This window comes from Vombatus ursinus, unplaced genomic scaffold, assembly GCF_900497805.2.
Source record: "Vombatus ursinus unplaced genomic scaffold, bare-nosed wombat genome assembly UNPS02014158.1, whole genome shotgun sequence".
NCBI lineage: Eukaryota > Metazoa > Chordata > Mammalia > Diprotodontia > Vombatidae > Vombatus > Vombatus ursinus.
The window spans coordinates 5,919,939-5,936,028 of record NW_020953936.1 but is presented as its reverse complement, the minus strand read 5'-3'; the positions used below and the strand labels follow the sequence as shown (position 1 = coordinate 5,936,028).

The following is a 16,090-nucleotide window of genomic DNA, read 5'->3' as shown; positions in this document are numbered from 1 at the left end:
ATTTTATTTTTATTTGTTTAATTAATAAGCATTTATTTTTCTCTCCCTCCTTTCCCTGCCCTAGTGGGAAAAAAAATAATAAAACCTTTGTAAAAATATGCATAATAAAAAAACTTAACTTATCCCCACATTGGCCTTGTAAAACCGTATTCCTCATCATGCAGCTTGGATCCATCACCTCATCATTGGACTTCTGGAATCATGCTTGGTCATTGTTTTGACTAGAGTTACTGTGTTTTAACACTGATTTTGTTTACAATGGTGGTGTTACTGTAGAAATCGTTCTCCTGGTTCTGCTCACTTCCCTCTGTCACTTCATACATGTCTTCTCAGCTTTCTCTGAAACCATCCCATAGTGTTCCATTATATTTATGGAATAATGTGTTCAGCCATTCCCCAGTTGATGGGCTTCCTTTTTTCAGTTCTTTGTAACTACAAAAGAGCTACTAGAAGTATTTTTGCATATGTGAGTCCTTTTCATCTTTCTTTGATCTCTTTGGGAGTACAGTCTAGTAGTGTTACATCAAAGGACATCCACAGTTTACTTACTTTAGGGGCATGGTTCCAAATTGTTTTCCAGAATAACAGTACATATTCATAACTCTGCTAAAGAAGCATTAATGTGCCTGTTTTCCCACAACCCCTCCAACATTTGTAATTTTTATTTTTTTTTCTACCTTTACCGATCTGAAGGGTGTGAGATAGAACCTCAGAGTTGCTTTAATTTGCATTTTTCTAATTATCAGTGATTTGGAGCATTATTATCTATTGCTTCAGTTAGGTTTTGTTTTTCATATGCCAACCTGTTCTCTTTCTAATTTTCTTCCAGAGATCTCATTTCTTTTCCTGTTTTTCCCCCAGCACTCTCATTTCTTTTCCAGTTGTCTTCTCTAGCACTCATATAATTTATGAAATAATTTTTGCCTCCTTTTAAAACTCTTGCTTTATTTCCTTTAGGAATTCTAGTTGAACTTTTGTGTTTTCCTTTGAGGCTTTGCTTATAGATGTTTTGAAGTCAGTCTCTTCTTCTAGGTTTGAATCTTGAGTGTTTCTATCATCATAATACCTCTTTATGATAATATCATTTTTTGTTTATTTGTTCCTCCAGCCTTACTTCCTGACTTCGGACTCTTTCTTAGGGCCAGGATCAAGGTCAAAGCTACACAGCTACTGCTTGCTTCTTTACATGCTCCTCCTTCAGTACACAACCTAGGGCTTGAAACTGCCTCTTGTAGTAGACTGCCACTCCTTGGCACAGTCCCCTTCTCAGTTTGCATGGTTTTTGTGACTTGGCACTGAGTAATGAGTTAGCATGTGGCACCTGTTTCCAGAGTCGTGTTCCTCTGTGCCAGATCTGGGACCTCTTCTTGCCCTGATGAATTGCCATGGGCAGGCCCTTGTATAGTTCCTGCCCTGAGATGTTTCACATGACAATTCTTGACTAGACCTCATACTCAATGCCACAGGACAGATCTCTGTCCTTTTCCCTGTGCTGACCTGGGGTAGAAAAAATAAATTAACATTGTTTTTTTTTTTTTTTTTCCCCTTGGATTTCCCATTCAGGACTGTGTCTGGTGCTTTTTTGTCTTTGTGGAACAGTTATGGGAGAGAACTTGGCTGTTATTTCCATCTCTGACATCTTGACTGGTCTCCCTCAAATTAATAGCTTTAGTACAAGTGGTACAAAGCCTTGCCCAAGTAAAAACCTCCTGCAAATTGGAATGGACCAAATACAAGTTAAAGATTCCGTGAAATAAATCAAAAGACTGAAAAATAGAAGAAAATGTAAAGTAACTCGTATTTAAAACAGCTGACCTGGAAAATAGATCAAGGAGAGAAAATTTATGATAATTTCATAGCTCATTAAATAGAAATTACTTTTCATGTACCTGCCCAAGTGCCAGCCAGATACCCTATATTGGAATCAGGAAGGCCTGAATTCAAATGTAGCTTCAGACACTTACTTAGCTGTATGACACTGGGCAAGTCTCATAATCTCTGTTTGCTTCAGTTTCCTCAATTGTACAGTGGGAATAATAGCACCTATCTCAAAGAGTTGTTGCCAGGATCAAATGAGGTGAGATTTGTAAAGTAATTAGCACAATGCCTGGCACAGAGTAGATATTACATAAATGCTTATTCCCTTCTCCTCTCTTCTCTTGTTGAGAATCACCATTAATATTTCTTTTCAAAAACAAAAACATCGTGGTGCCAACTTCAAGGTATTATGTGGTCTGAACAGATTCCAGATGTTCTCATGAAGAAAATATACATAATTCAAGAAGGGAAGGAGATGGTTAGAATAAGATTGGGAATATGACATTTGGAAGGCCAATATGATGAGTGATCTCTGGCAACTAGAATGAACACCAAGCTGAGGTCAAGATTATCTGGATAATAATTATAGCTAAGCACAAAGCAAATTGCTCTGTTGTTAAAAATGGGTGTGGTTGTCTTTCCAGTAGAGATAAAATACCAAATGCTTTGTAAAGTGAGAACAGGAAGATCCTACTAGAGGTGTGGGAGAAGGAGAGGCAGATGGCCCATAGAGGTCACACATAATTAGGAGCCGATTACAATAATAATAATAATAATAGATTATATTTCTATAACCCTTTACAAAGTACTTTGTACACACTGTCTCATTTGATGCTCTATGAGATCATTGGTGTTAAATATCCTTAGTTCCATTTTTGGAGATGACAAACAGATCTAGAAAGGTAAATGACTTGGCCAAGATCATACAGTAAATAGACAGCTTTGAACCTAAATTTTTTTGTTGTTGTTGTTGTTGTTTTAATTCAGTGCTCTTCCTACTGTGCCATGTTCAAATTACATCCAAGAAGCTCATTGAAATAGCTTCTAGTATTTTGCCTGTGTATTGTCTTTTGAGTATTATCCGGCCTCCTTTTGAAGATTGTCTTGCAGATTCCAGCTGATGAAATATCACTTTGATTGTTTAGGGTTTTGTTTTTTTTTTAATGATTCATCTGTCTCAAAGCTAACGTTGATTTGTGCCATTATCATTTTACAAAAAAATTACATTGTCCATGATGTCAGCAGAGTGAAAGTGTTTGAAATCCAATTTCATGCCTGTTTTGTAGATAAGAACAAATTTTAATGAACTATATCTCTCACTAGATGGAAATTCCTTCTACAAAGATTGTGAACCAGTATATTGCCACACAAGGCCCGCTTCCACATACCTGTGTGCACTTTTGGCAAGCAGTCTGGGATCGTAAGTTATCACTTATCATCATGCTGACCACACTCACAGAACGAGGACGGGTAAGTGTCTTTATGTCTGTATCTTAATGAACACCAGCTCACTCATTCCACCTTTACTTCCAGAGTGTTTGGGTGCTGACACCTAGACACTGCTATTATTTTGAGTTTTTATCTGAGCTTTGTTGAGTAACATAGTATATAGAAAAAGTATTGGGTTTAGTACCTAAGTTCAAATCCCAGTTCTGTGGCTTACTGTAGTGGGCAAGTTACTTGACCTCATTGGTTCTCAGTTTTTTTCATATGTAAAATGAAAGGATTGGACAATTTGGCTTCTGGTCACTTCCAGCTTTAAATCCCATGAAATACCTCTAATTTTATGCTTCAGCTGCTAGCTGCATGTTCAGATTACTATCACATTCTGTTGTTAGCTCTTTCTACTTTGTAAGTCCTTGACATCCATGATGACTGATACTTTACAAACATGATTCATTATTCCCTCCCATAATCCTTGCCACTTCACTAGTGAAAGTGGGGAGGGGAAGGCTTTTAGCTTTTTTGTTATAGTTTTAGTTTATCTCTACGTTTTAGAAATTAACTTCTTTCCTTTCCCTCTTTTCCCCAACCTAGCAATAAGGATGTTTATTTCTTATCACATGAGTAAAATATCCCCCCTACTCTAATAAGAATTTACAATAATGTATCCTTGGGTAGAATGCCTATTTACGTTTTTCTTCCTTTTTACTTGAGCTCCAAAACATTCATATCAAAAGTTGTTGTTGTTGAGTCATTTCAGTTGTGTCTGACTCTTTTTGACACCATTTTTGTTTTTTTGTTTTTTGTCTTTGTTTTGGCGAGGCAGTTGGGGTTAAGTGACTTGCCCAGGGTCACACAGTTAGTGTCAAATGTCTGAGGCCAGATTTGAACTCAGGTCTTCCTGACTCTGTAGGCCCAGTACCCTATCCATATCAGGGGGAGGAGATCATTAGCAGCTGGGGCCAGGAAGACAGGAATGGGGAATGAGATCAGAAAGACTTTTTTGGAGAAAATGGCATTTGAGTTGGGCTTTAAAGGAATAAGAGGCTAAAAACAGACATTCAACAGTCCATCAGCAAGAGCAGAGATAATTAAGAGTTACCTAGGGATGATATTTATAGTGTAGATTGATGAAAGGTCAGTGCATTGAGGGATTTTACTAGTGCAGTAAATGCTAATGGAACATTCCTGTGGCTGACCAAGGGGTCAAGGCTAGATAATGAGACAAGTGAAGCTAGCGTCAAGGAGATGAATTGGAAAATAGGACTGAGTCAAGGGACATCAGGTCAAAAGAATAGGTTGAGTGTGAATGGGAAAGGTGGAAGATAGTATTAGGGGAATTTCAGGGTTCTGGATTTTGAAGGTGATACAGTGCCAAGATGGTGAAATCCTACAGTAATTTTTAGTCCCTCACCAATACTTCAGCCAATGCTATCCACACAGTAGATAGTTGTAGATTTAAAGCTATAGAGGGGATATTAGCAGTCATACAGTCCAATCCCCTCATTTTACCTATGAGGGTAAAATCGTATAGGTTGTATATGCATTCTAATTTATCAGAAGGATTTGACTCATTTGAAAAATGGATTAAAGCTAACTCATTCTTTTTTGTTTTTGTAGACCAAATGTCATCAGTACTGGCCCGACCCTCCAGATGTCATGGAATATGGGACCTTTCGTATCAAATGTCAGTCAGAAGTTTGCACCATTGCCTATGTTTTTAGAGAAATGCTGGTCACAAAAATTGAGGTAAACGTTGACAGGCCATACAATATATTTGAGTATTGAAGACAATAACTCAGTGTCTACTCTTATTTCTTCCTAGTTTATTTGTGACTAGGAATGAATGAATGAATACATGAATGAATTTATCTCCTCTGGAATATAGTATGGGGCAGCTAGGTGACGCAATAGATAGAGTGCTCGGCCTGGAGTCAGGAAGTTGTCATCTTGAGTTCAAATCTGGCCTCAGACTCTTATTAGCTGTGTGACCCTGAGCAAGTCACTTAACCCTATTTGCCTCAGTTTCCTCATCTGTAAAATGAGCTGGAGAAGGAAATGGCAAACCACTCCAGTATCTTGCCAAGAAAACCTCAGAAGGGATCACAGCGTCAGACTTGACTGAAATAACTGAACAACAAAAGAATAACAAACTGGTCCTTACTTGAACCTTGAAATGGAATTTTGAGGATGTATAAACTTTGTATGTGTATTTGTATAGACAGAAGCTCTGACACACACTATAAATTTCAAGTATTTCTATTTTAAATCAAATAGCCTACTTTATGTAGTGCTTTAAGCACTGATGAACTTTATATATAATATTATATACATGTATGTACATATAACATGTAATATGCATATATACATATAATATACATATAATTTATGTAATATACATAACATATAAAATGTATAATAGTGTGTGTGTGTGTGTGTGTGTGTGTAAAATCTCAAAAGGTTTTGTTCTGATAAATCATTTTTTGAGTGAGACTTAGTGAAAAGAGTACTGACTTGGAATCTAGAAATCTGGATTTGGGTCCTACGTCTAACACCCGCTATATGTAAGTCACTTAACTTCCTCTAACCTCAATTTATACATTTGCAAAATAGGGATAATAATACATATACTCCCTAACTCAGAGGTTTGCTGCAAGGAAAACACTTTACATAAATGACCTATAAATGTGAGTTTTTATTATTGTTAAATCACTCCCAGAAGCTCCCTTAGCCATCAGTCAGCTATAATGCAAACCCTTCACAGAGTTAAAAGTTCCTAACTCCTGAACTCTAGGTACTTAACACACTACCCTGAATGTTGTTCTTCAAAGGTGTCGGACACGTGGCCTATGGCCCACCCAAGTGCAACCTGAACCAGAAAGAAATGTAATTGGAAAATTTTTAACAAAATAAATAAAAACAGCAGTACAACATGTACTGTTTGTGGTTTTCAAAGTCAATATGTAGGCCTCTGGGATCTGATCTAGACCTGTGGTTCTTAACCTAGGGTCTGGGAGACCAGAGGGGTCCAAGGATAGATTTCAGAGGTTCTATCAATTTGGATGGGTTAAAGAAATACACTTTCGCTTTCACTAATTTTTTTTTTCCTTTGTAATCCTACACATTTTGTTTTATGTTTTATTTAAAGAAAACATTATTCTGGAAAGGGGTTCCACAGGAGTCCCCAGACTGCCAAAGGGTCCAGGACAAAAAAAAAAGGTTAAGGAACCCCACCCCCCCAGTTCTAGATAGTCCAGTGAGACCTGAACCAACAGAGCAGCCAGGGAATCTAAGACATGCCAAGGGATGTCACAGAATCATGGCCACCTCTGAGTTCCTGAAGCCCCCTAGAGGAGCCTTGTAGCGAGTGCCATATTTGATGAGCCAGTTCACAAAGATGTGGGTCATAACTTCCCTGTCCAGCACTACTAGGCAGCATGACTACAGAAACAACAGATGCCTGCAGGCAAAAACAGAACAAATAGTAGATTGATGGACAGTTGTTGACTCCTGAAAGGAAACTTTTATTTAAGCTTTTCCATAAAATAGAGTGTGTGCCACTTTGCAGTTATTCCACATAGAAGTGATGAAGGTGTTTACAGTGGAATAGGTTTATTGGCATGGAGGGCAGGTTAATTTTTTTCCATAATTATCATAGATTCTAGGCTTCTAGGATTTTTTTTCCCCCTTAAAAAATCACTAGATTGGTTATTTATTCAAGAGATGACTGGTTAGCTGTCTTCTTATGGAGATACAGATTTATGTTGCTTGCTAACCTGGCTCCTTACACAAGGCACCCCAGCCTAATTGAGTAGGCTGAAACTTCCAAGCATTTGAAGGAGGTACAACTAGGTCCTGATTAGTACTAATAAATGGATCCCATTTAGTGGTCACACCATTCAAACCCTCATAGGATTGGAACCAGTTACTATATCGTACCTAATGATAACTTGAAATGGTATGAATTCAAACACATGGCCGCCACTTTGGGATTTGAGACCTAGCTGTACTTGCAGTGATCGGTGGAAAAGAGCAGATAAAATTTGACATCGCATCCATGGCTTAGGAAATGATCCCGCTGTAAGAAGTTTGGGTTGGACTTCATCAAGAAGATTTAGGGAGAGGCTCTATTTGATTATTAAATTATTACTACATGTGTTAGTGTCACCAGATAAGTGTTTTGTTTGCAAATTAGGATGGTATCTTAACCTGTCGAACAATTTTTTATGATATTTTTATGGACAAGATGGTGACTCATGCCTGAATGAATAATTGACGTTTATCAAGTTTACAAAACATTTTATTTACTTGATTCATTTGATTCTCACGACAGCCTTGTCAGGTAGATACTACAAATATTATTATAATTATTATTTCCAGTTTATACATGAGAAAACTGAGATAAGTTAAGTGATTTGTCCATGGTCATTCTGCTGATAAGTGTTTGTTGTTATTGTTTAGCCATTTTCAGTCGTGTCCAACTCTTCATGTAACCCCTTTTGGGGTTTTCTTGGCAAAGATATTGAAGTAGTTCACCATTTCCTTCTCCAGCTCATTTTACAGATGAGGAAACTGAGGCAAAAAAGGGTTAAGTGGCTTGTCCAAAGTCACACAGCTAATAAGTGTCTGAGACCAGAGTCAAATCTTCCTCACTCTAGACCTGGAGTTCTATCCACTAGCTACAGGTTGAGATTCAAACTCAGGTCTTTTTTACTCCAGGTCCAAGATTCTATGCACTGTGCCATGCTTCCTCTTGGTGTTAATACAGTTTGTACAGATCTGTAGCTATTTGAATGACACTACCTAAAGACTGTTGATTAATGGATTGCTGTTGGCTTGGAAGGAGGTCTCTAGCATTATGCCTTAATGGTCTGTCTTTTGGAAATTGAATAAGCATCCTTTATCAGATCTGCAGGTGACACAGAGCTGAAAGGAAGGGATAGCTGGTATGTTGGATAGCAGAATTAGGATTCAGAAAGATCCCACTGAGATGAAACTCATAAAATTAAATTTAATAAAGGATAATGATACGTCCTAAACTTATCCACAGCATGCAGAGAGAGGAAACAATAAACTGGGGAATGAGCACTTCAAGAAATAGCATTTGGCAAGTTCAACCCGCGGGTCTTGTTAGGCTATTTAAATATGAGTTTTAGCAGTGGTAAGTGAATTATTTTCTGGAGCAGCAGAGCCATATGAGTGGGAAGTGATTTCCCTTCCTTCTATTTGAGTTCTCTATTTGTGATACCCCTTCTAGAATGTGAACTTTTTGAGACAGAGACCACGGTTTTCCTTTCTTTTTACCTCCAGTGCTTTGCACAGTATCTGGCATGTAATAGATTCTCAGTAAATGCTTGTTGGCTGATTGATTGCCTGAAAGGCTACACAGTGGGTATGTCTTGAGTCAGGTGTGTACCTTGAAGGGTCCTTGTGTAAGCACCATTTGTCTTGTCTTCTGGAGCCACATAGGTAAGCAGTAGTCTGCTGTTTGCCTTTGTCTTGTAAGATTGGAGGGAGGGGATACTTGACTTAAAAGTAACTAATGTGAAAAAGATCTGGAGGTTGAAGGGAAGAAGCATTTATATGAGTGCCTGCTGTGTGCCAGGCACCATGCTTTTTATGAATATTAAATCATTTGATCATATAGTGAGTTACAAGTCAGCAGTGTGGTGGTGGTGGTTGTTCAGTCGTTTCAGTCCTGTCTGACTCTTCATGACCCCATTTGCGGTTTTGTTGGCAAAGATACTAGAGTGGTTTGCCGTTTCCTTCTCCAGCTCATTTTATAGATGAGGAAATTAAGGCAAGCAGGTTAAGTGACTTGTCCAGAGTCATGTAGCTATTAATTGTCTGAGGCTGGATTTGAACCCAGATCTTCTTGACCTTAGATCCAGTGCTGTATCCATTGAGCCTCCTAGATGCCCTCAGCATTGTGATATGGCAACCAAAAAGACTGTAATAGGGTCTTAGCCTGTATTAATGAAATCATAGTGTCCATAATGAGGGAGAAGATAGTCATACTCTGGCCTACCCTGGTTAGACCACAGTTGGGGTAGTGTTTCCAGTTCTGGCAGTCGTGTTTTAAGAAGGATGTTAACAAATAAGGCTAATAGAAACCATGCCATGCAAAGATCAGGTGAAGGAACAGTGGAGAAGCATCTTCTAAGAAAAAACTTAGACAGGCATGATAGCCTTCTACGAGCATTCACAGGGTTTGACAACAATCTAGGGAGGCATGAAGACCTGAATTCAAGCTGCTGCTATGACACTTTCTTGCAATGAATGGTATAACTTAAATACCCTGAGCCTAAACTTATGAGTGAATAAATGAATCATTGATTGAATGAATGAAATAAAAAGCACTTATTAAATACATACTGTGTGCCAGGCAGTGTGCTAAGTGCTGGAGATACAAATAGGATAAAAAAAAAGAGACAGCTTCTTCTCTTAAGGATCTAGCATTCTAACTGAGGGAGATAAAACATGTTCAGGTTCAAGGCTAGTGGAAAGGACCCAGAATGCTGAAGAGTACACCAGCAGGTCAGATGGCAGTGCCCAGGGGTCCGCAGGGCATAAGGCAAACCCTCTTAGGTCTGGAGGACTTGAGGACCCAGTGACAGGGTAGGTAGTAAATCCTGGTGGTCGTTCCTATCACTGGAAGGCTTAGGGTTGGTGACTCCCAGCTCATCTGAATGACAAGAACAGTCATGTTACTCTTCCCTCCACGCTGGCCCTGATGATGTCTGTGCAACACACGTGATTGTTGGGTGAGGGATGAAGGGAAAGCAAAGAAGGGCAAAGTCCTCTCTCAGTTCTTATATGAAAACTGAGGATAATAATATTCATACTTTAGACATAGTATAAAATTATCTGCCTCGTTGGAGCAGGTAGGTAACACAGGGGATAGCATGCTAGGCTTGGAGTCAGAAAAATAAGAATTCCAGTCTAGCCTCAGACACTTACTGGCTGTGTGACTCTAGGCTTAATCTCCATCTACCTCACTTTCCTTTTCTGTCAAATGGGAATGATAACAGTACCTACCTGTCAGGGCTGTTGGGAGGACAAAATGAGATATGCATAAGGCACTTAGCACAGTGCATGGAACATGGTGGGCATTTAATAAATGCTTCTTTCCTTCCTTTTTGTGAGGAAAGTGCTTGATGAATGCAAAAAGTGTCAGTACCTCAGGTTGCCCACCCACTGATGCAAATCCTAGCCTTTGTAGCGTTGGTGTGGCCATAAATGTCATTCCTGTGCTTATTCCTACAAAGGCCAGGGAGCTTAAAATGTTCTCCTTTTCCTTCTCCTCCAGATCCTACCCATTCGGGGGTGCAAGTGGAATCTCACCTCCTCTATGAATCCTGCTGCTGCTTTTCTCATTAGAGTGGTCTAGCCCAGAGGTGGGGAACCTGCGACCTGGAGGCCACATGTGGCCCTCTAGGTCCTCAAGTGAGGCCCTTTGACTGAATCCACACTTCACAGAACAAATCCCTTTAATAAAAGCATTTATTCTGTAGAACTTGGACTCAGTCAAAAGGCCATAGCCTAGTCTAGACCCTGCTCTAGTAGTGATTAGCCTAGAGCTTGACTGTTCTCTGCCATTCCACATGTGTTCATTTTGACACCACCCCCCAGTCAGACTGGAAGCCTCTTCAAAGAGGTGGCCATGACTTTTCTACATCACCCACAGACTAGGTGTTTCAACTCAGTGAATATGGCTAATCACAGCCATGGAAACTGAATTTTATGGATAGGGACAGTTTCTAACAAGCGTTTCAGTGTTTGCAATGTTTATTCTGTTTAGAAGGGCCAGTTATGGGGACTCAACCTGAGATTTCATTAGGAAGGAACTCCCGGGTGAAGAAATTGTTCACCAAGATAAGTTGGCACCTTCTCTGCAGTTTATAGTCTCAAGAGAATTTTGCCTAGAGCACTGAGAGATTAAGTGATTTACCCATAGTCACACACAGATAGGATGTATCTGAGGCACGACAGGAATATAGGTCTTCCTAGCTTCAAGGCTGGGCTGGCTTTCTGCCCACTACGTCATGATGACTCTATTTAGGAGACCTGTGAAAAAATGCTGAGAAAAAACGTGGTGTAGTGCATAGCGGACTAACCCTGGAGTTGGAAAGACCTGAGTTTAGGTACTGCTTCTGACAGAGACTCGCTATATAATAAGTCACTTGTTCTTTCTAGAGTCTAAAGTAAAAGTACATCTTTTTCCCCCCACAGACAGGGGAAGAACACACAGTTACTCATCTCCAGTATGTTGCTTGGCCTGATCATGGGGTTCCTGAGGATTCATCAGACTTTTTGGAATTTGTAACCTATATGAGGGCAATGAGAGTGGAAAATGAACCCATCTTAGTTCACTGCAGGTATGTAGTTTGAGATAAATTTGTAATGGGATGGAGAAGGAAAGGGAAGTCTGTAGGCTAATATTCAATTTATGGTGTTAATCTTGAATCCTAGAAAGACATGTGCTTTTTTTTTTTACTTTCTATACCCAGTAATCACTTTAATATTTAACTAGAGTAGTGAACTGGCCCAACCATTCTTGACAACAATTTGAAACCATGTCCAAAGGACTATAAAACAGTGCATACCATTTGACCCAGCAATACCACTACCAGGTCTGTATCCCAAAGAGATCAAAGAAAAAGGAATAGAACCTATTTGTACAAAAATATTTATAGTAGATTTTTTGTGGTGGCAAAGAATTGAAAAGCATGGGACTGCTCATCAATTGGGAAATGGCTGAACAAGTTGTGGTACATGATTGTAATGGAGTACTGTTGGACTAGAAGAAATGAGGAGGGAAGTGGTTTCAGAAGAACGTGGCAAGACCCAATATGAAATGATGCAAAGTGAAGTGAGAAGACCTGGGAGATCATTGTGCATAGCAGCAATGTTGATCATGTGACAGGCTTGGCTACTCTGATCAATACAGTGATTCAGTATAGTTTCCAAAAACTCATGATGAAAATGCTATCTACCTCCAGAAGGAGAACTGATGAATTCTGAGTACAAATTGAAGTATAATTTTCTCACTTTATTTCTTGCTTTTTAAAAAATATATGGCAGAGGGTGTGGGAGGAAGGGAGAGAATTTGAAATTCGAAATTAAAAAAGAAAAGGATGCTAAAAATAAATAATAAATTAAAATAGGAAAAAATACTTAACAAGATTTAGAAAACTGTAAAATACAAAGCCTTATGATTCATGTGAAGCATAAGGATCATTAGTTGCAAAATAAAAATATCTCCTAGCATAATTTCCTACCATGAAAAAATGTTCTATTGTCTACACACTTTAATTCTTTAATCTAATGGACAATTACATGTGTAAGGAAGTGGGGGGATATTTGTCTGTTTTACGAAAGACAAATTAAATCATAAGAAGATCATCTTTAATGTTCATTTAAAAAAATATTCAAATTGGAACTCTTTACTCCAATTGAATAAATTGGAATATTTACTCCCAAAAAACTCCCCATAATTTTAAGGTCAGTTTTTATGGTTTAAATGTTATTAGAATTTGTATCAATTATTATGAGTTGCCTATATAATATATAAAATCAGAGCTTCCAAATAACTGGAAATACCCACATTTGAGGATATGCTATGAATACTCACTGGAATTATCTCATAGAATCTCACAATGCAAAGGAACCCTAGGAACCATCTGGTCCAACTTGAACCTGAAAAAGAATCCATTCTACAATATTCTACATGCCCCTGATTCTCAAGAATTATTATTATTATCATTATTTTGCTCTAGAAGGATATGGCATCTAAGCTGTGGCATTCCAGGTGATTCCAAGTCTAAACCTGTCTTCCTAATGTGCCATTGCTTTCCTTGCTTCATTTTTCAGTGCTGGAATAGGTCGAACTGGTGTGTTGGTCACTATGGAAACAGCCATGTGTTTAATTGAAAGAAGCCAGCCTGTTTATCCATTGGATATTATCCGAAAAATGAGAGACCAGCGTGCTATGATGGTGCAGACATCAGTGAGTTAGAATACTAACTTAATTACAGATCATGTAGAGTCCTCACTAAGAAATCTCTGTAAAATATTCCTTTTACTTGGTATCTTCAAAGGTAATTAATAGTCTCGATGTCTTATTCAGTGGGCTTACATTTTACCTACCAGATTAATTTCTGTAGATAAATGTATCACCTTCCGTAAGCCAAGTGAGATGTGAATTCAGCACATTTGTTGGATAAGCATTTATTAATTGCAAACTGTGTGTATTTCCACTTCCTTATATATTCTGCCCTCCACTGGAAGTATGGTCTGTGGTTGGAATGAAAACTCTGTTATTCTCTTTCAATACATTCCCTCATCCTCAGGGCAGCCACAATATCCCTTTTCATAGAGTCTGTCTAACTTATTTCAAGGTCAGACCTTGCCTAAGCAGAAAACACTATGCCTGTGGGAGTAAATTTGGCTACCCCTTGTTCTCATAAAATTACCAGGACCATTTTAGCTCATCCGGAACTACTTTGTGTGCACCAGTAAAAAGACTCAGAAACTGTGATCTTTAAAAGACTTACACACACACACACACACACACACGAGAGACTATCTGCCTGTTTTTGTGTTAGGATAGTGCAAGAATACCATTAACCATTTCTTTAGCCTAATAATTATTCACTTTAGCCCTGCAATTAAATATAATTGTCTCCCTGTTTTATTTGTAATTTTACTTCTATGATAAAGATAGCTCAGAATATTGGCTTCTCTACCAAGAGTTTGGATCCTATCTTTCAGTGTTTTGCTGTTAATAGATGGATGTATTTATGAAGTGAATGAAATTAGATAGAGAATAGGGAAAGGAAGGAAATGTTATTACTATAACATTGTTTTTGAAGCTCACACACAGCACTGTACTTTTTAAACAGACGAGTGGGGACTTCTTTGTCTAGGACATAGTGACGTGACTGTTCTGATAAACTGAGAGTGCATAGAGAATGTTTGAAATTGCTTTAAATCTCTCTCTTTTAAAATCTCTTCAGATATTATTGACATGTGTTTTGTTCTGATAAACAAGTTCCTTCAGAAGTCATTTCTCCGGTGTGAACTCTGTGCCCCTGGGACGGTGTCTGTCTAAGCCTCAGTGGACTTACCTGGAGAATGAGGGGTTTGAAATAGGTCTTCCCTCAGGTCCCTGCTGAGCTGTGACATTCCCCATGACCTTGGAACACTAAACTCTCTTGGTGAAGTACTTTGAAGCAAAGGCAACATAGAAGAGTTGCAGGTTACTAGTCAGTGTTGGGAATACAAGCACTCAGGGCTGCTTACTTCCTATTGGATGCCTGCAGGTAGACCAGGAGGGTATCACACCCCATTTCTACCTACAGGCATCCAAAAGGAAGTGAGCAGGTCTCCATGCCCTCAACAGAATACGCTTCTGGAAATAACAACAGTAAGACAGTTACTCAGCGTGAGGGACCTAGAACACTCCAGGAGGGAGAAAGCAAAAAGGAATTAATTACTGATGAATTAAGCTAGGATGAGCTCATCAGCCGCCTCTTTCCCTTAGGGTCATTAATCTCTGACCAATCAGAATCGGTGTCAGGAACCCCGACCCAGGATTATCTTTTTCTGACCATGTGCCTCATCGTAGTGAAACCGGGTTATTACAATGCTGAAACTCCCCGTGCTTTCACAGTAAAATTATGGGGTCATGTTCACCAGGGAATTCCCTGCCCACAAGAGTTAGGATTTGCCTATTTAAAATTGAGCTCAGGCTGCTTTTGACCAACTCTGTGCTCCCAGGAAAGTAAAGTGAAGGGACCTAATCTCTGTGGTTAATGTGAGGAAACTAAGGAGTTGGCCTAATCTGGTCAGATTGCCAAGAGTAGTAATTGTTGATAATTTTACCCATAATGGGAATTTGGGGGGAGTTTTGTGGAAGCCACAGATGACACGCCAAGGCCAGTGGATGACACAAAAAAAGTTTAGAAACTTAGAAATGCATAAAATATGTGTATAGTATTGCATAGCATCAACCCAAATTTTACAATAAGATACCGTAAACACCCCATAGAAGAAAAAAGAAAAATTCAGACTTCTTCTCTGGTACGAAGGGAAGGCCAAAATATTTTACGCAGATTTTCCAGAGCAAGGGGGAGCCACACCCCAATCCCTGCGATATGGAAGGGATAACTGTGCATCTTGTTTAAACTTTGCATTTCAAATCTAAAGCAATCTAGTGATGACACCAATTTGTAAGTCAGCTCCATGAGGACAGGAACCAAATCTCACACAAACTTTGCCCTTCCCCCCCGCACAGTGTGTGTTTGATCGTAGGATCACAGTTTTGAGGCTGGAAGGGACCTTAGAAGCCATCCAGTAAAGGAGCTGTGGCCCAGGAAAGGGCCAAGGTCACACAGTGCTTCAGAGTTTGCAGGGCACTTTCCTCACAACAACCCCGTGAGCTGTAGGTAGCTGCAGAATTTTAGAGATTCACGGCACCCTAGAGATTATCTAGCTAGCCCCCTTATTTTTACACAGGAGAAAACCAAGACCTAGAGGAGCAAAGAGGCTTGCCTGGGGTCACACAGCTGTTAAATATATGTGCCAGCATTCAAATCCAAGTCTTCTGTCCCCAGTGCCTGTTCTCTTCTACCAAAATATGCCAAATTATAAAATTTTGATTTGATTTAGCATAAAACTCTCTAATTCTCTCTCTCCCTCTCTCCTTCTTCCTTTTCCCTCTTTCCCTCTCCCTTTCTCCCCCTCCTCCATTTTCTCCCTCCTACTCCCTCACTTCCCCCCTTTCCTCTTTCCCTTTCTCTTCTCTCCCTCTCTCCTTCTTCCTTTC

At 39.2% G+C, this 16,090-nt stretch overlaps 1 protein-coding gene across 4 annotated transcripts in view; it reads left to right on the top strand.

The window, feature by feature from the left end:
- PTPN3 (protein tyrosine phosphatase, non-receptor type 3) overlaps positions 1–16,090 on the top strand; it is a 287,103-nt gene that overhangs the window by 266,651 nt on the left and 4,362 nt on the right. For all 4 annotated transcript variants that reach the window (XM_027859060.1, XM_027859063.1, XM_027859062.1 and 1 more), the window contains exons 22-25: positions 3,142–3,288; positions 4,882–5,010; positions 11,494–11,639; positions 13,135–13,270. In XM_027859060.1, the coding sequence (XP_027714861.1) occupies positions 3,142–3,288; positions 4,882–5,010; positions 11,494–11,639; positions 13,135–13,270 (558 nt within the window). The remainder of the gene's footprint in view (positions 1–3,141; positions 3,289–4,881; positions 5,011–11,493; positions 11,640–13,134; positions 13,271–16,090) is intronic.